The 23,630-nt window shown below is 36.0% G+C and overlaps 1 protein-coding gene across 1 annotated transcript in view; it reads right to left on the bottom strand.

Moving 5' to 3' along the window:
- Nucleotides 1–23,630, bottom strand: part of LOC148951764 (uncharacterized) — a 243,061-nt gene that overhangs the window by 170,884 nt on the left and 48,547 nt on the right. Inside the window, exon 2 of the mRNA XM_089089323.1 lies at nucleotides 14,743–16,022. Within this exon, the coding sequence (XP_088945449.1) occupies nucleotides 14,743–16,022 (1,280 nt within the window). The remainder of the gene's footprint in view (nucleotides 1–14,742; nucleotides 16,023–23,630) is intronic.

The raw sequence follows: 23,630 nt of genomic DNA, 5'->3' as shown, positions 1-23,630 counted from the left end.
CCCGCCCCTTCCTACATTTCTGTCAATTGACGCCACAAATAGAAGGTTCATCCCCCTCCCAGAAAGCGTTCCCTCAGAAGTCAGACTCGGACGAGGAGAATCCATGTAAATAAACATACAATCGAGAAAATTTAACCTTAATAAACACTTTTAGCCCTAAACTCATGATAAGAGGTAATCCTTACAGCAAGCAACAACATCAATTTTAGAGGAGAGCGGAAAAACTGAAAAATGATTGTTACTAAGAGACCATTTTAACGACTATACTAACATTACTAACGATCATATATTCATAAAAAAAAGGGTTTTTTAGGCATCCATCACACAACAAGACTAGCATTCATATTCAAAGCACAGATTTCTGCAAATTTCTATTTCTGCAAATGAAAAGGAGTTTTTTTTTTCAAGGAAAAACAACAACAATAAAACAATAGAAATATACAAAGGTCTTGAGAACAAAACAAAATACGAGAAGAGTGATTAGATTAACCGATCCGGCCTCCTGACTTAAAGAGAATGGGGGTATGAACGAGGGTATACATCTAACTTTGAATCAAAATGGCAGACAGGCTAACTTCTTTTAAATTAACAAAATTTATTCGCCATCTCTTCATCACTCCGCACAGTGGAAAAAAAATCCGTAAAAGAGCCAATTAAGTGAGAAAAGAGTAAAAAAAAATCCACACAAGAGCCAATCAAGTGAGAAAAAAGTAAAAAAAAAATCCGCACTAGAGCGAGAAAATCAAGTGAGAAAAGTGAGTAACATCAAGTGAGAAAAGAGTAAAAAAATCTGCACAAGAGCCAATCAAGTGAGAAAAGAGTAAAAAAAAAAATCCGCACAAGAGCCAATTAAGTGAAAAAATAGTAAGAATAGAAAATATAGGCTATAATCGACTGCACACAGTTGAATGCCAGGTCTGCGTAAGGAAACTAACGTCCAAAATCAAACCCATGAAGGAAAATCCGAGTTTTGAAGCATTACGATGTAGCACTCGTAGGCTAGTTGTAAAATCATCGTAAAATTCTTATTGTGTTTTAGAATAAATTGAAAAAGAGATACCTAATGGTTCGTCCTGCATAAAACGATCCAGACTGGCTTATAACCTAATAGAGCGGATTTAAATTTGATTTACTAAAAATTTACCCCAAATATTTTGATAGGGTACATCAACCAGTCCATGCAAATTATACACAGAAGTACGCTCGAAGGCAGGCCCAAAAAAACACACCAGAATGTGGTTAATGTCGACATTCACCAGTGAATGTCCGAAATTCCCTTTTCTCTGCTTGGATTCAATTGCTTTGCGAGTAAGCTTTTCCAGTCTTATGCAAGCTATGCTGGTAAAACTTAGTTAGGTTAGATTATGTTAAATTAGGTTATAAATCTCAGAAATGGGTTAAAATCCTAATCTAGCCTGTCATCATCAAACCTAGCATAAAACTGAAAGAGTCGACTGGTAACGCTGACAAAAATATACGGAGAAAAAAAAGTATTTCGGACATTCACCAGTGAATGTCGACATTCACCAATTTTGGACATTTACGGTAACACATACACAGATAAATTAATGTTATCATACTAAAAAAAAAAAAAAAAAGAAAAAAAAAACTTATTTTACGTTAAAAAGATATATGCAAAGATAAATTAATTTTTATACTTTTCATTTCTACTATACGCCATTAAGTTACTTGTGCAACAATGGTTTTTAATTCCATTCTAGCCATGTTAAATCACCAAAGCTACTGCGCCCTCTATTTTCCCATATTCTACCCCAGGAAAGAATAAATGTGTTACTTTGTGTATAAAACTAAATATGTGCCTTTGTGTCCGCTGAACAGAGACAGAGGTATATTACCAAGGAGTCTGAGGTAAACTCAGAGGAGTAAAGTCACCTACACTTGCGTTGGACGCTGTGTGATCAGGGTTCCTACCTGTAGCCCGAAAGTGCTGTTTTAGCACTATTTCATTACGTGAAGTACTGCAGCACGGGCTCAGGGTGGCTAAAATAGGACGTAAGTGTTAATTCAGCACTATTACAGTCATTTTCTTGGCTAGAGCACCGAAAATCGCTGTGTAGCACCCAAACTGGAGCAATTGTAGCACTTTAGGAGCTGACCTTGGGGGCAACTCTGTGTGTGATCCCATGAACAATAGCTTTCAGCAAGCCTCTGACATTAGGCTTAATTTAGCAATAGAAAGTAAAGTAAATCAGCCTGATTTCCATCGGTTCACTTATTGGATTTATATAAGCATTTATGGTTGCTTGGTAAGATTAGATTGACAGGGGATGGTCCAAAAAGGCTGAAGCTAAGATTTGAATGATACCCATTGCATAAGCTCTCATTAAGTACAACCCAAGGAAAAAGAGTGGATCTTTTATAACGGGAAAAGAGGCCTATTCCTACACCTGCCACCATGAAGAGACCAAGCTTTACATTTTTTTTTTTTTTTAACCTCTAATAAGGAGTAGTGCCAAACGTCTTAAAATTTTTAGTTGTAATCATTTGTGACCGTTTCTACAAAGAGTTATACAATGAGCTTCTCCACTTATTGCATATTTAGTTATTATTTTAAAAAAACACAGATATTTTGTCATGTACATAGAAAACAATGTTGGAAGGGGCTAAAGCCCCTTGAAAATTCGGACAAACTTAAACAAAATGCTTGGACAAAGCTCGATTTGAACACCCCCCCTCCAAATCAACTGCTTATGTACCTGAGACAGCGCTTACTAAGTTATGGAGACATTATACATATGCGGGAGGGTGCAACAACTTTGGTATATTAAGTTTCTTCTTGTTTTTCACAGTAGGACCTTGGTAAAGGGTATGTCGGAGTTCACAGCAAATAACTAACGAGTTGAACGATTTTAATCTTTGGGCAAATGTTTTGGGTAAATATTATTTTGGGGCAAATTTTCGGGCAAGTAGCACCAATACCAATTCCATATAAACAGAGATATGGTTTGTTAAAATTCAAAAATGGATATGTAGTTTAAACTGTTCTATTACCAGAGTGTTTTCTTTTCTTTCTTTTTCACTTTAGCTTTTTCTTTGCAATCACTTTCTAATAGCATTAATGCTCCAAACAGTATACCAACAACAAAAAAATACTTTATTCTTCAATTTTTTTTGGCTGTATAACTTGATACGACAAATAAACAAATTTGAAATTTACATGCGAGAGACATACCAGAATTCTACGCTTTGGTGTCCGTTTCCGATCCCATGGATAGGTATAAAACCATTTTCTGTCTGTTTTCATAATTCAAATTATGACAAGGGAGACTTCAAGGATGGGACCTTCACCATTAGCATGGGAGAGATCTGTCAAAAATTCCCACTCCTTCTTTTGACCACACCCGGTAGCGTCGCAGTGCACCAACTTTTTATGAAGAAAATTAGGTTATATTTCCATAGATATGGATATGTTAATGGGGCGTAGTAACAGATCTAATTGCCTGTTTAAAACACACATCCACAATTGACACCTGACGTGTGGGAAATTTAAGCCTAATAATTGCCAAATTATACAAAAGCATCAAAATCCGAGATGGTACAATTCTGTAGCGAGTGAGGAAGAATATTAAGATATCATAGGCGTGGCACTACTGATAGCTGCACAAGGTCGATCAAAATGTCTATTGTCAAGTAGAACTAGGGACTATTCTCGCTGCTCAAGTTATGCAGCTGTTGCTACTTGAATAGTTCAAATACGCACAAAAAAACTCTGTAAACTGTCTAGTAATATATAGAATACTGACTTTCTCCAGATGGGCATAATTGTTGTGGGGGTCGTTAATGTCAACAATACTGATCAAATAGATGCAACTTGAATGTCATAATTGATTGCTACACAATCTCAATAAAATGTCTAGTGTCAATTCAAGGTTCTTGAACACTTCTTTGCTACTTAAGTAGGTATGGGAAGCACAAAAATGAATGAGAATCCGTGAAAATAATAGGCACAGAAAAAAGTACACCTGGAACTAACTAGTGATCCATAAGGAATATCAATTCAGAAACTCAGTTCCGGGGATAGACATGCGCCATGATAGCAGCTACTGGTTTCTGACTTTCGACAAAGTCCTACAAGGGAAAAAAAAACAAAAGGTTTTTCAAGTGCCAAAAGCAACTTTTAAATGTTTACATAGAAACAAAACGATTTGCGGAAATTGAAAGGGATTTGGCAGGTTTTCTCCTTGGATATTGTAACTTAGCAAGTGAAAACTTTGGATTAAGAAATAATCAAATGTTTACTTATTGTGAGCGGGAGGTGATCTGAAATCACATGCAGGCCCACTAAATGTTCTTTATTAGAAAATTAAAGTCAGTGAGGACTAGACAGGGTCGACTCCGCTTCTTTTTTACTCACATGCCAAAAGCCAATTTCAAATATTTACATAGAAATGATTTGCGGAAACGTAAATGGATTTGGCTGGTTTTCTTCTTTGATAAGCAGCTTAGCTGGCGAAAATTTTTTATCAAAAAAATTATCCAAAGTTTATCTTCTTTTTTTGGATGCGGGGGGTGGGGGTCTAAGATCCTCTCCCCCATTTCCAGGGAAGGATCTGAGATCATTTATAGAAAACTTCATTTGTCATTTTGTCTTAACCGTCAGCAGTGGTTTAATATTCAGGTATTAACAACATTGCCGAATTCTGGTTTTGGAGTGGTTTAAAATAATAATTGTCTCTGTTACAAAAGTTGAAATTAGTGAGGCACCGATCTCGCGACCCTGACAACATCAGCCCAACTATTATTATTATTTTTTTTTTTTTTTTTTTTTGCTATTATTACGTGCCAACAGCAAAGTTTTTAGTGTTTATATAGAAACAAAACGATCTGCAGAAATTTAAAGGAACCGGCAGGTTTTCTCCTTGGATATCCTCATTTCGTTACCATCATCTAAATTTGCAGAATATGTAGATTTGGGATCGAAAAACGCTGAATTCCGCTTTTTGGGTTATTTAAGATACTAATTGACACCAGACAAAGATAAGTCCCATCACCCGTTTTATTATTACTATTATTTTCATTGAAAAAATGCCTTTTTGGTATTTTCATTGATAAAAATTTTAAAAGCATTGAAACAGCTCCCTCCTAGATTTTGAAAAATGCATCTTAAGCTTCCCTCCCCTACATTTCCGTGAACTGACCCCACTGCAGAAGGTTGGGTCAAGAATGTAACCACAACTTACGTTTCAGGGGGGGGGAGGCTAAGATACGATTCAGCCATAGACGAGACACCCTGGTACTGGTGCATTATATGGTCACTTCTAAAAAGTCAAGTTTGCTTAATGCTAATGAAATAATATAAAATAGGATGAATTAATAATAGTTTAGAAGCAAATTTGGGCTATATATTTGCACATTAGCGGGGTGGGGGGGGGAAGGGGGGGGGGTAAAGTATAGCATATATTAAATACGTAACTTAACCTAGGTACCTTTCTCTCCCCCCCCCATACCCCAAAAACAACATTTTAAATATCGTAAACGCAATGAAAACTACTCTTTGCATTCCATTTATAGAGACCGCTATTGAGAAATAACCAGTCTGGCGGGTTTCGTCTCTCATTAGCATATAAAAGCGACCATATAACGCACCAGTACTTAAACCCCTCTCGGATTCTTTCAGATAAGCCCTCCAATCAATCACCATCGTCAACATAAACTTTTACATATTATACTAGACACATAATGTATTTTTCGTTAAAGGTCTGTTTTTCATGTTATACACGTAAAATGTGTCTTTGGTTATATACATTAATTAGAAAAGTTGCGTTAGATAATAGAAATTAATCTGTTTGGTTACGCTAAACTGGCATATGCATGGGCGTAGGCAGCATCTTGTGTAGAGGGGGGCAGCCACTTCTGTGATGGAGGGGGAGGGGTGTTACTAATACTTCCCGAGGTCCTTTGAATATAGGTCTTTAGAAACTAGTCATTCTATATTTCGCTAAAACTTGGCCTTTAACATCTTCCATGTTCTACTTTTCCTGCAACAGTATAATATAAGAGACCCTCTATCCAATTTCCAGGAAACATGAACACCATAAAAGCGATTTGACGCAAATCACATAATGGTTAGATAACAGCTTCTTCTAAGAATTCAATTCAAAAGTTTACAGTTTGGCAAAATTAAATATCACAATTGGTATAGGGGAGACCGGCCCACGTTTAGTCAAAGCAAATAGTCTCAATATGCAAACCTATAGGACTTCTTGGTGATTTCGGAAGCTCTGAAAGATTGCAATGTATGTATTCATAATGTTTGGCCTCAATTAATACTTCCATCAAGAACATCAGTTTAGGTCAGCCTTTATTGGGATCGTCTTTAAAATGTTGGTCAATTTTGTTTTAAGTCCTATATCACATTACAAATGCTAGAAAACTCGACACATTGACTCACATTGAATTCTCTTATTATTTGCCTGTTTTTGGCAGCTTCCGAGACTTGCCATATTCACCAGTTTGCTATTAGTATTTTTTCATCCTGCGGGATAGCGAACTCCCATGTTCGGCCACAATACCTGGGGCAAATTCCGCATGCCGTACCAAGGTGTCCAAAAGTGGGCTATGCTTGTAAAGGCTGTGTAAACAGCATATTTAAAGTTTGAAGGCAAGCTTAAAACCCAAAACTGTTTTAATTCTTGCGTTGTTTAATCATGTCAGAACAGTAGGTGAACTGAAGTTCCATTTTTCCTGTTAAATTTCATTCAAGATAAAATGCTTAAAAGTAAAACAGAAGAGAAAAGAAAGAAAGGTGGCTGTGATCCAGAAGAAAATAAAACAGCAATTTTTTCTGTCTTATTCTACAAGAAGTCAGTTGGATTCTCTAGAAGTGCCATTGCTGTCCCTAGAGGAACGCTGCAAGACTACATAAAAAAAAAGTTGAGAAGCTGAATATCCTTCTGAAAAGTCTGGACCTAAGTTTCCTTACACCCTGTTACAACACATGATAAATATTTACAGAGGAACAAGAAAAAGGACTAAAAACTTACTTGAAAACGATAGCTGATATGCTTTCGACTGTATTCCCATAGAAGCGTGTAAATTTGCATACACTTATGCCATTGTTAAGAGTATAAAAGTGCCGGATAACGGAACTGAAAAGGCAGTGGAGACAGTGGAGGAAATACAGGTAAAGATTGGTACCGCGGTTTTATGGATTGCCTTAAAACTCTATCACTAAAAACGCCAGAAAGTAGAAGCCTATGACGGACAACTGCTTTCAACCGTCATAGTGTAGGAGCTTTCTTTAACCACCTGGAGCGAGGCCTATATAAACACATGTCTAGACCACAAGACATTTGAAACAATACATTTGAAAAAGTAGCAACTGAAGAACTTAAGGTCCACTTTTGGAAGGAGACTGGAGCAAGAGACTTTGCGCTACCTGACGAGATGGATATTGTCTTAAAGACAGAAGTTGAAATAAAACTACCACCACTGACAGGTAGAACACCTGTCACTTAGCGGAGCGGCTTACTTTTGCTGTTGAGCAGTCAATGTATGATTATAAATTAATACTCTTTACTTTTTTTTTTAAACCTTAATGAAATTCATTTTGTAGTTTTTTATGCTGACCATATTCTTTCTTAATTTTATAGCCGAAAAACAAGCTTTAATGTTCCCCTGGTCACTTTTCTTTTTCTTTTGTCCGGTGGCCAAAAATAAACCAGAGACGGCCGAACCAGTTCCGGGGTGGCCCAGGTTTGGCACTCTTGACCACTTACCACTGACCACTTGACCACTCTTGACCACATGCTCAGGGGACACAGTCATGGACCAAAAAGTTGGCAACCATGGTCTCAGTCTACCTTTTATTTCTTCTGTTCTTATTCTATACCACAGTTTATATAATTATCCAGTATGATCTTTCCCTATCTCACCCATTATAAAACCCGGACCGAGGTGCGAGTGCTCCAGAGAACGTTTTTGCAGATATAAACATACGCGGCATCAGATCTTTTCACGGGTAGACAAAGAATAAACACCTACGGAACAAGTACTGACAAAACCACTTGGCCGGCTCAACCAATAAGTGGACAATAAGTGCACAAATAAGTGGGAGGAGCTTTTTGTTCGCACCGAGAATGAAGAGCCAAAAATCATCTGCGGTAAACTTACTGGTATATTATATAAACTGTGTTCTATACTAATAGTTCCAGATGTTTTCAGATTTTCTGTTAGTAACGAGTGGTTTTCAAATGTTCTAGTTGTAACGGGATTAGTTTTTCGTTCAAAACAGTCAATAGCAGCTACGCGCACATACAGGAATAGAAAAAATAAAAAAAGTGGATTAGTAAAATATGAAATGAAAAAATGTAAAAAAAAATCAATTCGGTGAAAACATGGGAAAACACCATTAAATGACTCAAACATTAAAATGGCAGACTAGAACAGCCCCTCGTGCCACCCGGCCACCTTTATTGTCACATCTATAAAATTCTACATAATTTTTATATACCAGTCAAGCATCTGCCAGGCTTGGAAGTGCCTGGGATTTAAAGTTCAATAATCTAAAATTCCTTTATTCACATCTTAAAACAGATTGAAGGTGAGATAAAAATGTCACAGATTTCTTTTTTTCTCAATAACTTTAGATTTGAGGAATAACAGTCCGCTATAAAATCTGGAAAGCCTATTCAAATATATATGGTTTCTTTTTTTTTAAATATATACTTCCCTTCAAAAAATTATATTAAAAAAACACTCAGTATTGATTTAAATAAGAGAAAGCATTTGCGAATTTATGACACTTATGGTCTCGTTTTGGAACCAAGAAAGCATAAATTTAGCAAATATTTATCCATTTAATGGCGCAATTTTCAAAACCGCTGAACATATGCTACTGATACCATGCCCCGTAAGGTTAACTGTTTTTTTAAACAACAGAAGTGAAAAGTATACTTTTTTTGAAACTTATAACTGTCCTATTATTTATTAGCCATTAGATCGCTTGACTGAGCGTATAAGAAGTTCAAACGTATTAATTACATGCTTAAATAAATGAAATGAATTGAAGTTATCAAGTATTTTGTAGTAGGTTGCATAGGTTGCATCAAGACATGGCTAACTGTAGACAGAGAAAAGCCAAGACAGATAGAAATTAGACAATTATTTAAAAAAGCTGTAATTTTTATGATGATTGAAGAACTCCTTTGGAGTAGGTATCTCAACGATATGTCAGAGCAAGAGGGCGGGGGGTTACGGGGCCTCGACGGCCACTCCCCCCCCCCCCCAAAAAAAAATTGTACAGGTAAAAAAGTAACAAAAACGTAATAAACAAAATTTTGGTGCATTTTAAAAAGTTTTTTGTACCCCAGCCCCCCCACCCCCACCCCGCCCCCGAAAAAAATTGGTCCGACCTAATGTGCTCCAATCTGTTGTCTAATAATGTCCAAAGTGTATTTCTACTGCAAAAATAATACAACAAATCAATTTATTGATTATATCAGTCATAATAAACGGTCATAGTCATAGAAAATGAATCATGGAAAGCCTTAGAAGCTATCCATTATTGGAACGAATCTAATCATGCGAATGTTGTACAGGTAAGTATGCAATTAGTAAGAATGAAGTCTATTAATGAAGTCTAGAATGAAGTCTGCAAATGAAGTCTGAAGCTAAAAAAAAGAGTTGACTAAAAAAAATATATATATTTCAATCCTCCTATATTCAGGAGTATTAAATAAAATTATTCAATCATTTATTCATATGTTACTCAAAAATAGTGGTGGTAGAAATGACCATGTTAGCGCTCCACATGTGTTTAAAATCCTGATCTGTTGAGACTGTCTCGGCAGAAAAAGAAACACTACCGTAAGAGGGTGGCGCATGGCACATGGCTTAAAGAAAGGAGAAAAATTTATGAGTGGAGACTAGTCCACAGTTCAAGCACCGTCCTCATTGCCACTGATAAAAATATAAAAAATATCCCGCTACAATTCTAGTTTCGTGCTAATGATCTAATATTTTTCTAGAGGGGTGTGATCTTCGCCAAATTATCTTGTTATTTGATTTTGCTCTCAGAGATTCTTCCTACTTAACAAAGAATTTCTGAGAACGTGGCATAAGTTGGTCGACCCATTCCGAACATATGCGTCCTTGAAGCACACCTTACCAGCTGCTCGACAGCCTTTACCATAAATGCAGGGAAGAGTAAAAAGGAAATTTAATCAATAATACATTATAATCTATAAATAATAATATTATATAGGCTAAATAATATATAGCATTATGTCTACAATATTGTATATTATATATATATATATATATATATATATATATATATATATATATATATATATATATATATATATATATATATATAATTTACATAATTATATATAATTAATAAATAAAATCAATGATAATTTATATATAATACATGAAATATTTGGCATCCTTTAGTTTTACCATTAATGATTGAAAGTCTGTAAATTCTAACATACTAGATGTAAAACCTATAAATTGTAAATCATAGATAGTATATCGCAACCTCGGTATTTGAACTAAGCCCTATTATTAACCTCAATATAATTAAAAATATCAATTTTTAAAAGGGAGTTGTCACTTTTTGAGCCTGTTCCCCGGAACTTTATATTAACGTTCTTAGTCACTAAGGACGTTAGCGTACAATTGTCATAATGGCTATGAGAAAAAGAAACGTGATAAAATGCTTAGACACAGAAGGTAATAACAGTCTAGTAATAACAGAGGACGGTGTTGTCACTTTGTGACCCTTTCCCTGAAATTAAATTCTTGCGACCCGATAACTCCACGACATTGCAGACAATAGTTATAAAAATACCAGAGACCTTCATGATGTACATAGTATAGTGTTCTAAACTTTTAAATATATTTAAAATCTAAAAATTGTCTATTTGTCTAAATTTTAAACATAATAATAATGGTTCAAATAAAAACAGAAGTGTGATCAAATAAACTGCACGGCTCCATTCTCAGTAATCATTCGTAATTTTTGCGGGGTAGAGTCGAGTTCTCACGACCCGCTGAGATAGATAAATAGAAATGCAGAGCTTTGGAAATTGAACATTTCCTATGCAGAACGAATCAGCTACTATATTACCAATTTTTTCATGCCATTTTTGAAGTTCATTAGCCAAAATTTGCTACATCTTTATGATCCCTTGTTACAGGTCATTTCTTTGACGGAAAACCTTGATTCCATGGGAAAATTTAAAAGATCAAAAACCTTAATTGTGAATCCTTTTTTATATAAACACGCAAACATAGATTGTTAGAAAATTATTAAAAAGGAATAAGGGGATCTTTTTAGTGAATTCATAAGATTGTTAATACAAAAGGCTACACATAGTGTCTTAATGCTTATGGCAAGGGGTTGTAAACTTCCTATAGACAATATCCATTTTAAGGAGGGGGTTATTCTATCAGGAGGGGTTATAGTTTTAAGGAGGGGGTTATTCTAATAAACCCTTCAACCAATGGCTTTGTACGCTCAAGTGTAAACTTTTCCTTGGCAATGCTTCTATAATGAAAGGCCTTGTTTAGCTTCGCTTAACACAATGGGATAGGATTGTCCTAAGTATTATGGGGGTTGCCACCCACTCAACTCCCTTATTTTTTCTCTTGAGTTTAGCATTTTAAATTGATATTTTAAAAAATATCGCTTTTTTCCAGAAATCACCCTTTCTTCAATAAAAGGAGATTAGTAACGTCTCAACATCCAAATTACAAGTTTAGTCCAACTACACTTGTCCAAATAATGGGAAGCTAAAAGTATAGATTCTTTCATTTCTATTGGTCTTAAGGAGCTCTCATGGAAAGTTTGAAATTTTGGAACTAAAATAAAAGGATAATTTACACTTTTCGGTGCTCCACCCCACAATATATATATATTGTTATAAAAATTATGTTTTAAAAGAAGTTCGTTTTCTATTGAGAAATGTAGGTCTTTACTTAAAGTCATTATGATGAACGGTTTAATAGCAAGTAATTACACAAATTCAGTATGTTTTAAATTTTAAGTAAAAAATATTTTAACTTTCTATCAACCTGAATAATTATTTTATCTTGATAATGATTATGTTATAAAACTGAATAACAAAATTGTTTCTACAAAAGATAAGGTAAATGTTTGGTTTTGTTAAGTCGATCTTCCAAACTTGGATAAGCCAGCTAAAATTCTCCAGCAGGAGCATTATAGACAAAATTCCTATATGAAAGACATGCATAAAACAGGCACGTACTGCTTAAATACAGCTGCTCTTAGCTTGAAAAAGCTTACACCAGTCCAGCTGCTAAAATTTTAACACTTTAAGAGGATAGCGAAAACGTAGTTTTTTAACTTTTTGCAAGGACAATTTTTTGTTGAATGATTTAAATAAACTAAAAAATATGCAAAAACATAGGTCATAGCCAAAAACACAACTTTTTTTTGATACTACAACATATAAAATTTCATTATCATCTTTGAATAGAGACATTGAAATACCGTTGTTCCATTTATCGCCAGTTTCCGCTACCTCCAATGAAATAAATTCGCCTGTAGAAATTCAATCAACTAAAATCAATTAGAAAATTTATCTTACTTTAGTATAGGAATCTTACTTTATTTAATTGGTAAGTGTCTGTAACACTCAGCCAATCCCTAGCCTGAAAACGATTACGTGAGACTATGCAACGGGTTCTTTCACAGTTTGCCGTAGAACTTTTATGCACTCAGCAAATGTTGTCCGTGACGTAGGCAGTGCTTTAGTAGACTCGAGCTCTGCTTGGAATTTACGCTATGTAATTTTATGTTACGTTATGACGCAGGCGGTGCTGTAGTGGACTCGAGCTCTGCTTTGAATGTTACGTTACGTAATTTTATGCTATGTTATAGAAAAGTCAATATACCAGTAACAAACAAGAATTTCAGGACAAGCAATTAATAAATTATGAAAGCAAGTTTTTAAAACATTCCTTGAAAGCCTTTCACGCTTGATCACAGCTTGAATCTCCATCATCATCCCACATTTTTAATTTTTAAACAACTTGCTTATGATAATTGTGATGATGTTTGAAGATACTTATGATGCTTTGTGGATTTTAAATTTACTTAGTGAGAAAGAACTTTTTTGGTTTTTGATTAACTTAGATTATTACTTAGTATAGAAAATCACGTTCGTAGTGTAAAAGTCACCTACGGATTTTTCTGGAATACGTGTGCCAGTCAATTGGATGCTCACAAGAGAGCATACATTTGTTTGTTGTTGTTTTTTTGTTACGCTAGAAGCCTAAAGACAAGAGAGTATATCTGGCTATGGAGATTATATGCATCCACTAGTTTTATTAAAAGGTGACATATTTTATGCGAAGTTTTGTAAGTGTAACCTGGTCTGACGGCTGGGGGATCGAGTTGAAACTTTCAGGGGGGGGGCAAGGAAACTTAAAAAATATGCTTGGATGAAGGGCAAAAAATCTTTTGTCTCCTTCTCTAAAAAAAAGTATACTATGTTTCTCCATTGCTTAAGTTATTGCTGAAAAATTTAAATAAATATAGTCGGTGAACCCCCCCCCCCCCCGAAATTTTTGACCGAGTCGAAAATAAGTCGACAATTAGTAAAACCTAGGTAAAAATCAGTAAAATTAGTCAAAACTGAGTCAAAAGCTTGTAACCCCCCCCCCCCCCGAAAAAAATCCTGGATCCGCCCTTGCTTGTTTCAATAGAGATTTAGGAGAAAGCTCGCTCAGCATATTATAGAAAAATCTAATTAAAAATGAATTAACATATTACGTAGCAAAACCCGTAGTTAGCATCAATGACCTGTATTAAAGACATTTTAGGTTACCCTACCTGTCAAGAAAACAAAGACCATATTAAAAACGTGCTCCTTACTTGTTTTTGTCTGAATGAACTGTTTTTTTCCAGAGGAATCGTCTATGGATTGTTCTGGGTACTCAGCTGACTAACCGTATTTCAAACAGTAGGCCGTACAAAAAGTGTGGTTGAATCCCGCTTTCTAGGGCAATAATGAGAGAAAGGTTGAGATGGCTAGGGCACGTTCTGCGGATGAAGGATGACACATTGCCGAAGATTGTCCCTTTCGGCCAACCGTTTCGGGCTAAACTAAAAAAAGGTCGTCCGCGGTTGGGGTAGGAGGATGTCATAAAGAAAGATTTAAGGGAAATGGGAACTTCCTGGGAGGGTGTACAGAGAGAGCCTTTCAATATATTGGGATGGAGAAGGAGCGTGCGTAGCTGTGTCGGCCTCAGGTGGCTTGGTGCTGCGGTAAGTTGTTAGAAGTAGTAGTAGTCTCAGTCCTGGTTGGATTTCCCTGTAGTGATGATTTAGTTTTGTTTTTTTAGTGTTAATAATCACGTATTTTATTGCAAGTCTTATATTATTTGTCTCTCCGTTAGCGATGTAATCTGTTGCTCTTAAATATAGAGGCGAAATACTAATTTAGAAAAAAAATTGACTCTTAAATTAGCTCCTCGTTGTTTTACCTTTTGTTAATTGTATCATTGTGGTTCCCATTCCCGTATTTATTTAATGGCAGATAAAAGGAAGAGCTACTGTTTGCGGTCACAGCCTTCTCAACTTGAAACCAACACATCTAAGAAAATAGACCCAGATTACCCCTGCTAACGTTTACATAATTTTTCTTCTTCTTCATTTGAGATAAGAAGAATTACTCTACAATTCCTATATAAACCTAATTTTTTTCTTCTTTACCATCACCGAGAAAGAGAAGAAATTGTTCTAACCTTGGCATGAACGCGACTTCCACGAGAGAGCAATTTACAGTGTGAGCAACCACAGTCAACAAGCAGCAGAGGCGGCAGAGCCCAATCATGATAGTATACTGGATATAAACGCCAGGCCATACGATCCTTAAGTAAGCGCTCAAGGAGCAAGGGATCCATAGGAATTGATGAGCTGCCTGTTTCAAGATGCTCACTTCGGCTTAAGTTTTCTTTTGGCTTAGTAGATGGTGGTTCTGAAGGCCAATGGCGCTCAGATGAATTAGATTCAGAATTGTCGTCTGCTGGTGATAAGTCTGGAGGAGAAAAGTCGCCAAGGGGCTGAGCCGGACGGTTTAATCTTCTTGGCGGAATCGGAGGTGGGCTTCTACTAAGAGATTCTTCGGATTCTCCATGTCGCGATTTCCCACGGAAAGAATGACGAATATTATTCAGAGATTGGTTTGATCGTGACTTTTTTTCGAAGTCAAAACTGGCCTCTTTTAAAATATCTTCAACTAAATAGAATGACCTTGCTCTAGACTTTGACCCCGGTTGAGGCAATACCCTTCTCCTTACCTCATCAGTTCCTTCTCTTTGGGCTATATTCTGATTCAATGTCGTCATACTTCGCCACCGCCTTTCTAAAGAAGAAGAAGTACCATCGTCAGGGATCCCTATTCTATTTGCGCTTGCTAGATCAAAACTTTGATCACTTTTGAACTGATTACTTTTATGATATACACTCTTGACCTGGGATGAGGGATGATCATAGTCACTGTTCCCTTCAATGTCTAAATTAGTTGGATATTCATCAGAATGATATGCACTGCTTGTCCTCGACTTACTTTTCTGAGGCATGTGATCAAATGTGTCAATAAACTCTTTACAATTGTCAAATCCTCTTTTTATTGTCACTGAATTCGTTTCTGCTATCTTCCGGGAAACTGATTTTTTTGACAACCAATTTGGATATAAAATAGACGCACTTTTTTTCAAGGCATTTTTTACTGTATGCCCATCTTTGAAACCAGCAATAAGGAAACTTTTCGATCTTTCAACCTTTTTTGTTGGCTTTCGATTAATTTTTATTTCTTTCGAAACAGAATTTTCTAAAATACCATCATCCTTTCCGAATGAGTCACGTGCTGATTGCCGAATGTCATAGAGAGAGGTAGGTTGCTTGTGTTGTTCAGCCAGAACCCGATCACGAAACGTTTTAACATAAAATGGTTTGGGTTGCTCATCTTCCCAGTCACTCGGAACACTCCAGGTATCGTCGTGCTCGGTGTTGGTACTATTCACTGAAATAATAACCATGCATAAATCAAAAGTAAAAAATAAAATAAAAATCGCATAGAAAGAGCAAAATAATGCTGAAAACACAGATCTTTCAAACTTAGAAGCTTAGCAATTCTTACGAAAAAAAAACCTTTTTTTTAGGCTGTACCATACACCAAGTATAATTCTTCGTTTTACTTCCATCCCCACACTCTCAGTAAAATCAGAATTATATGATGCGGTAACTAGGGTAAGACACATCTATAATTATATACGAATCAAGAGGTGTGAGGTCTGTACCCCGCTTTAATTATTCTTGGTTCTTTCAAATATTTTATTCCTTTCCAAACCTGTGCTGCCAGATAGAGCGCATTTGCGAAAATGGTGCTTTTGGCGCATTTTTACTTTATGGCGGCGCAATTTAAACGAGACACCTGGCAACACTGTTCTAAACCTTTCATTCTGTATGAAGTGTGCAAACTTGATATGACGTTAGAAAGGTTTCCCTGAAAGGTAGCGAAAAAAGACGAAATTTCATAAGACTAGAACACCAGGAACAAGAGCAAAAATAATGAAAAAATTAATAAAAATCCTTTAATTTACAAGATGCTATGTTTGTACGTGTCTATATAGTCGCAGAGAAACCGGTAATTCACTTTAAAATTATGTGACTCAAGAGACTTTCATTAATCAACGACACTTCTCAACCGCAAAGGTCTTTGCGTCAGTCCTGTGGCAGCTAGGATCTAACCCTGTGTCACGCATCTCAAGGCAAAAATCAATTAACTAGTCCACCACAGAACACAGATTCAACAGATTTCAAATACTTACCCAACAAGAGAGTACAATGAAGGCAACCTAGGGTTTAAGGCACGGGGGAATGTTGAATGATATAGTCGACAACAATATAGTGGATTCTCATTTCTAGCAGCAAAAATTAGGTCATTTACATACATTAAGAACAATACTGGCCCTAAAATTGACCCTTGAGGGACCCCATGGTCAACATTTGAGGGTGAACGAGAAAGCGGATTAACAGAAATTATTCTACCAGACATGTAAGACTTCAACCAAAAGAAGACAATATCTCTTACAACAAAAGGAGAAATCTTAGAGAGGAGAATACTGTGGGTTACTGAATCGAAGGCTTTACGAACATTCATAGGTAGTTTATCAAAAGGCAGTTTAATGCAAGGTGAAGATAGTTCAATAAAACTGTGCAAGTATGCTCAGCTGAATATTCAGAAACCAAATTGAAAATGATGAAAAAAAAACCTTTAGAAGTAGAAAAATTATTAAGTCGAGAAAGCATCGCCTTCTCAAAAATGTTTGCTAAACAGACAATAGAGAAATTGGCTGATTGTTGGCTCGATCATTTCGTGTCCCACTCTAAACTAATATGTTAACTCGACCGCGCTTGAGACAATTTGGGAAAATACCATGCTGAAAGGAGAGGTTAATAAGTTAGGGGAGAAGAAATGGAAGGGAGTATCGCCTCCAAAACGATGTACTCCCTTTTTTACGAGATGGGATTCATACAGAAGGTAAAATACATGTGACAAGCATAGACGAATTAAAATCTACACATACGTGGAAACTTGGCCTTAGCGTTTTTGGGAGACCGGGAGGGGGGCTAACGAAGATTTTACCTTGGGTGCAAGAGGGATTAGGAACGCCACTGTCTCAGAAGGAGGGGCGTAATAGATGGGGCAGAGGAGGGCGCCCCCTCAAAGTTTAAGCCAGTCTTGTAAGAAGATTTGAGCCGATAAAATAGTGGCGCAAAGAGCTGCTATTTTACTGGGTCAGTTTTTTTTATTACGTAAATGACCTGGTGGAAATATATGACGTAAAATCCATAAAGGAAGTTCAGTTTCAGTCGGTAAAAGCAAATAACTGAGTTATTTTAAAATCAACATTACCCAGAGCAGTCAACCTCACCCCCACCCCTCCCCCACAACAAAAATTGGCTAGTGACGCTTCATCTACTCAGAGGCACCCTGCTGCCCCGTTGGTTTAGTAATTGATCAAGTCAACAATCTTTTTTTTACTTTTTATCATGTCAATATTTTTTTACTGTCTCTTCCTTTCAATCTGAAGTTTCATGGTCTAAGTCCTCTTCAAGTAGCATATAACGACCCCCATCATTTTCTACACAAAGTACCTCGTTATGCCAATACTGCAAATACTGCTGAGTTACTTGCGGATTCTCGTTTTTGCAACATTTAATCAGAGCCATTTAGCTTCTCGTGGTTCTCTGCTTGGGTGACTCATTACGTCAGATAATGCGTTGGTTTGCTGCGTTATGCACTCCAATTTTAAGGCTATCGATCCCAATCTGGAAGAAGCTTTACATGCCTTTTGAATATGGCTAAACTATTTGTCTGTTATGTTCGCTTTTTATATTTTTTTTTTTTTACTGGAGAACTGTATTGCATTGTGTAGTATAGCCTGTCAGTGCGAGGTTTACCCCAAAAGATGCATTTCAGATGTATTAAGTTTAATCAAAAGATGTAATTAAACTTACAACAGGAAATTATTGAATAGCTAACTGAGGACATACAAAGAAATTTACAATCATTTTGGTTCCGTTCTGGTTCACAAATATATATAAATAGAGGTAGTTATGTAAAACATAAGAATAAAGTGGTGAGCTTGGATGAATAATTATTAATTTAAAAAAAACGTCCATATTTAAAGCCCAGTTTGCTCAGAAGCATTCATGGTTGAAATTTACAAAACTTTATATACTTAAAACAACTTTATATTTTGTTTAATAACATTCTGGTACAGAGTTTCAAGGTCATTAACGAAAAATTCTATTTAAAAAAACTAAGTTTTTCTTAGCCCAATTTTTTAGTTGTTTTTTTAAAGTAGTCAAATATTTCATATTCTTTAGCCTTCCATACATTTAATTTTCATTTTTGTTTGCAATAACAGTAATTATTGTTCAGCACATTTCGATTTGAAAACTGTATCTATACAATAGAAAATTTGTGAATGTGATTTGAAATTCATGTTGGCAGCACAGGTACTTTATTTGTCTCTTTATTGACGTTATTGTATTGACGTTCGAACTGGATTTATTAGGAGTTTCAGAAACTCATATCCCAGGGGTAGGAAGCATGAAATTAGGTGATATAGAATTTGTTCACTCAGGCAGGAAGGATGGGGTACATAGACAGGGAGTGGGGCTCGTGATGAATAAGGAAGCTGCTAAGTCTTGTTTAGGCTGGGAAGGTATTAATAATAGAATACTAATTGCTCATTTTATGACTAAAAAGTTCACGATATCAGTTATAGTAGTATATGCCCCTGTAGAACTGACTGTCGGAGATACTAGTGACTCAGATGAATTTTACTTATAGTTACAGGAGCAAATAGACAGGGACCCAGGTAGAAATATGATGTTATTACTGGGAGATGTTAACGCCCAGGTCGTTAGAAATAGGGATAGATGGTTTCCCAGCCTAGGTGAATTTGGTGTAGGAAAAGAAAACAGTAATGGATACAGACTTTTGCAATTTTGTAGGTATAACAATCTATAATCAATACGGTGTTTGGTTATAAAATGGCTCATAAGTTAACATGGTATTCACGTGATGGTAAGACAGCAGACCTTATTGATTATGTTATAGTAAACCGAAGACTGGCAGGATCAATAAGAGATACTAGGGTATATAGGAGTGTTGTTATTGATCTTAAAAGTAAAGATCACCATCTAGTAGTGTCTAGGGTTAATTAAAAGCTGAAATATCGGAAGGGTAGCGACCTCCCGGGAAGTTATGATGTTGGTAGACTTCAGGATGAGAATTTGAGAGAAAATTTCCAGGAACAGTTGAATACTAAACTAGGGAGTTTAAAATTTGACAATGTGGAAAATGGATGGAATAATTTTAGCAAAACAATTAGTGGAGTTGCTGATGATGTATTAGGGAAGAAAAATACAACTGCAGTTAGGAATAATAGTGAAAAAGCTATATGGTTAATAGACAGAAGAAAGGACTTGTACAAGAATTATCTGAGTGATATATCGTATGAAAACAAAAAACATGTAAAGAAAGTGGAGAAAGAATTGCAATATGAACTAAGGAGGTGTGAAGTGGGGGCCATGGATAAAATTGCCGAGGATCTGGAAGATGCAGCTAGACGACATAATAGTAAAATACTGTACTGGAATGTTAACAAATTGAGAGGGAGGAGTCAATCCGGACTTGTCCCAGTTAAAGATAGGAATGGGGTCGCAATTAGCGATAAGGAAAAAACTAAAGCGAGATGGGCCGAACATTTTGAGAACTTGCTTAACCGAGATAGAGTTGCATGAAAAAATATAAAGGAAAATGAAAAAGTTTGTGATACCTTGGATGTGAAGGAAGATTTGTTTTGTGAGGAGGAATTAGCAACAGTACTAAAAGGATTAAAGAATAATAAGACTCCAGGTGCTGATAGGGTGGTAAATGAGTTTCTTAAATATGGTGGCTCTGAGGCTAGAAATAAGTTACTGAAGATTATGAATATTATTTTGGAAAAAGGGGAAGTACCTAACGATTTTAGGAAAACCTTAATTAAGCCACTTTATAAGAAAGGTGATAAAAGTGAGTGTGGTCATTATCGATGTATTAGTCTGGTCTCTCTAGGTAGCAAATTACTTAGTAATATGATACTTTTTAGACTGAGATATGCCGTAGACAAAGTTTTAAGAGAAGAGCAGGGCGGTTTTAGAAAAGGTAGAGGATGTGTCGACCAAATTTTCACTCTTAGGCTAATAATTGACAAGTGCCTGAGTTTTCAAACACCTTTGGTCCTTAGTTTTATAGATTATGAGCAAGCGTTCGATTCTGTTGATAGAAGAGCTTTAGTAAAGGTTTTATCCTTGTATGGTAGACCAGACAAATACATTAAAGTGATTAGTGCTATGCACGAGAATAACACTGCTGCGGTGAAGGTAGGAAATGAGGTTAGCAGCTGGTTTTGTATTAAATCAGGAGTTAAACAGGATTGTGTTCTATCCCCCTTTATATGGATTATTTTGATGGACTTTGTTTTAAGGAGCACAGGAAAGGCAATGGGAGACCACGGAATCAAATGGGGAGGAAAAAGTCTCCTGGACTTGGATTATGCTGATGATTTAAGCATCCTAGATGAAAGTTTAAGCAAAACGAATGAAGTTTTAGAGGTTTTGCGAGTTCAGGGTGCTAGAATTGGTTTGAAAATTAATGTTAGGAAGACAAAGTCACTAAGTCTAGGAATAAGTGAAGATGAAAAGGTGACGTCGGGTAATGAAAAGATTGATCACGTGGGCAGCTTCACTTAGGCTACCCTGGTAGTATTATTGGTAAAGATGGTAGGAGCAGTGAAGATGTTAACAATAGAATAGCCAAGGCTCAGGGTGTTTTTTCTTAGTTAAAAAAAAGTCTGGAAGAATAGGAAGATAAGTCTGAAAACCTAGATTAGAATATTAGAAGCTACAGTTATGACAGTGGTCAAATATGGCTGTGAAGCATGGACGCTCCGAAAAGCGGATGAAGATTTGCTAGCTGTTTTCCAAAGAAATTGCTTAAGGATTGTTCTGGGTACCCGGCTGACTGACCGTATTTCAAACAATAGGCTATACGAAGAATGTGGTTCAATACCGCTCTCTAGGGCTATAATGAAAGAAAGGTTGAGGTGGTTAGGGCACGTTGTGCGGATGAAGGATGAGAGATTGCCGAAGATTGTTCTTTTCGGCCAACCATCTAGGGCTAAACGGAAAGCAGGTCATCCCCGTCTGGGTTGGGAGGACGTCATAAAGAAAGATTTAAAGGAAATGGGAACTTCGTGGGTGGGTGTAAAAAGGGAGGCTTTGAATAGATTGGGGTGTGGAGGAGGAGCGTGCGTAGCTGTGTTGGCCTCAGGCGGCTTGGTGCTGCGGTGATTTGTTAGTAGTAGTAGTAGTAGTTATCTCTTTATTGACGTTCTGGCAACTTCTATCTAACAAATTCTATTTAACAAACTAGTTTTTCTTAGCCCAATTTTTTAGCCAATTTTTTATGCTCAAACTCTGGGTCCCGTATTACCAAGCTGAGATCAAACCCATTGTGCCATGACAGGACAACGGAAGCCACCTTTATTTCAATTTATTGAAACAATTGAAATTTTTTAAGTACTTACGTGTTATAGCGACCACACTTTTTTCTTGATATGTAATGAAACCGGTTTCTGCGTCCCCTCGGAGATAATCAGCTTAGCCTGAGTGAGAGAAACTACTTTGCAGGTATATTTTAATTAAATATTTAATATATAGAGGTGGTTAGGTATTTAATACAACGCATTCTGGGCGTTCGGCTTTCCATAATTCTCTGTTATATTTTCCATAATTTTGTTACTAAAGTATTACAGGTTATTTATATCAAATTTTGGTATATTTTCATTAGGATTAACTTAACTTCACTTCTTTGGTGTGGTTCCTATAACACATAAATACCTTTTTTATTCAGCCTTAAGAATCCATCACATTGGATTTTAGCATTCCGTGCTCCCCTTTGCATTGAATTCCGAAACACTTGGTATCCTTGCCTAAGACCATACGGCAACCCACTGTATATAAATAATATAACAGTAAGATCACAGATTAGTGATTTTTGGCAACTACTTCCTCAGCGTGCACAAACAGCTCCTCCCATTTAATCTGTCATCAACGGTCCTATGTATATTACCCTGGAACGCGTATTTTCGCAGAAACTTTCTCAAAATACCTTTGAAACAAACTCAAGACTTCGAAACCTACTTGTGATTTCTAAAAAACATTTAATAATAACATTGCACTACTAATTATCGATTTTTATATATGTAATGGAATAAATTAATTTTAAATTAGATTCTTTAAAATTTAGTGTTACAAAGATGAAGCCACGTTTCGCGTTCAAGAGAAATCTAACTTGTCTACCCGCGAAAAAAAACGAATGTTGCTTATGTTTATACTTGTTTAAATGTTCTCCGAAGCATTTGCATCTCGGTCCGGCTTTGTATAATGGTTGAGATAGGGAATGATCATACTGTATTATATTTATATAGTGTGTCAACCTGACCGTAAGACAGAACGAAACGCAAGAGCTTTGACGGAAGAAACTGAGCTAATTTGATTTTTTTTTTTTTTTTTTTTTTTTTTTTTTTTAAGTTAATATGAAGGATAAAGGATATAGATCCTCGAAAGCCATTGATGGTGCATAGGACGTTGAATTGACGATTTGGCTGTTAGAAAGTGCGTGGAAGCTAGAAAGTGTTTGTGTTTATATAAAAAAAAGTGAAACAAGTACCGGAATTTTTCATAGAGTTTTCGAATTTTCCGGTATTATTTAGAAACGATCAGAAATTAAATTTAAAAAAAACAAGTTTTTTTCAACCGAGCAACATCAAAACATAGAACTGACAGAAATTATTACGTAACAATGACAGAAATTATAAAGTAACAATGAAATAAATCAACTGAGCAACATCAAAACTTAGAACTGACAGAAATTATTACGTATATGAAAGGAGTTGCCCGTTCCACAAGCCCTTGCTCTTTGTGCTACAGTTTTGACTTTTTGTCCTAATTCTTTAAGAACGATTTCTGAAACACAATGGCCGTTTATTTAGAAAATAAGCTTTGTTAT

The sequence above is a fragment of the Artemia sp. Qi Xiang Cuo genome, chromosome 5, assembly GCF_049724085.1.
Source record: "Artemia sp. Qi Xiang Cuo chromosome 5, ASM4972408v1, whole genome shotgun sequence".
In the NCBI taxonomy this organism is placed as follows: Eukaryota; Metazoa; Arthropoda; class Branchiopoda; order Anostraca; family Artemiidae; genus Artemia; species Artemia sp. Qi Xiang Cuo.
The sequence above is the reverse complement of the archived record's forward strand: the minus strand, read 5'-3'. Positions and strand labels throughout refer to the sequence as shown.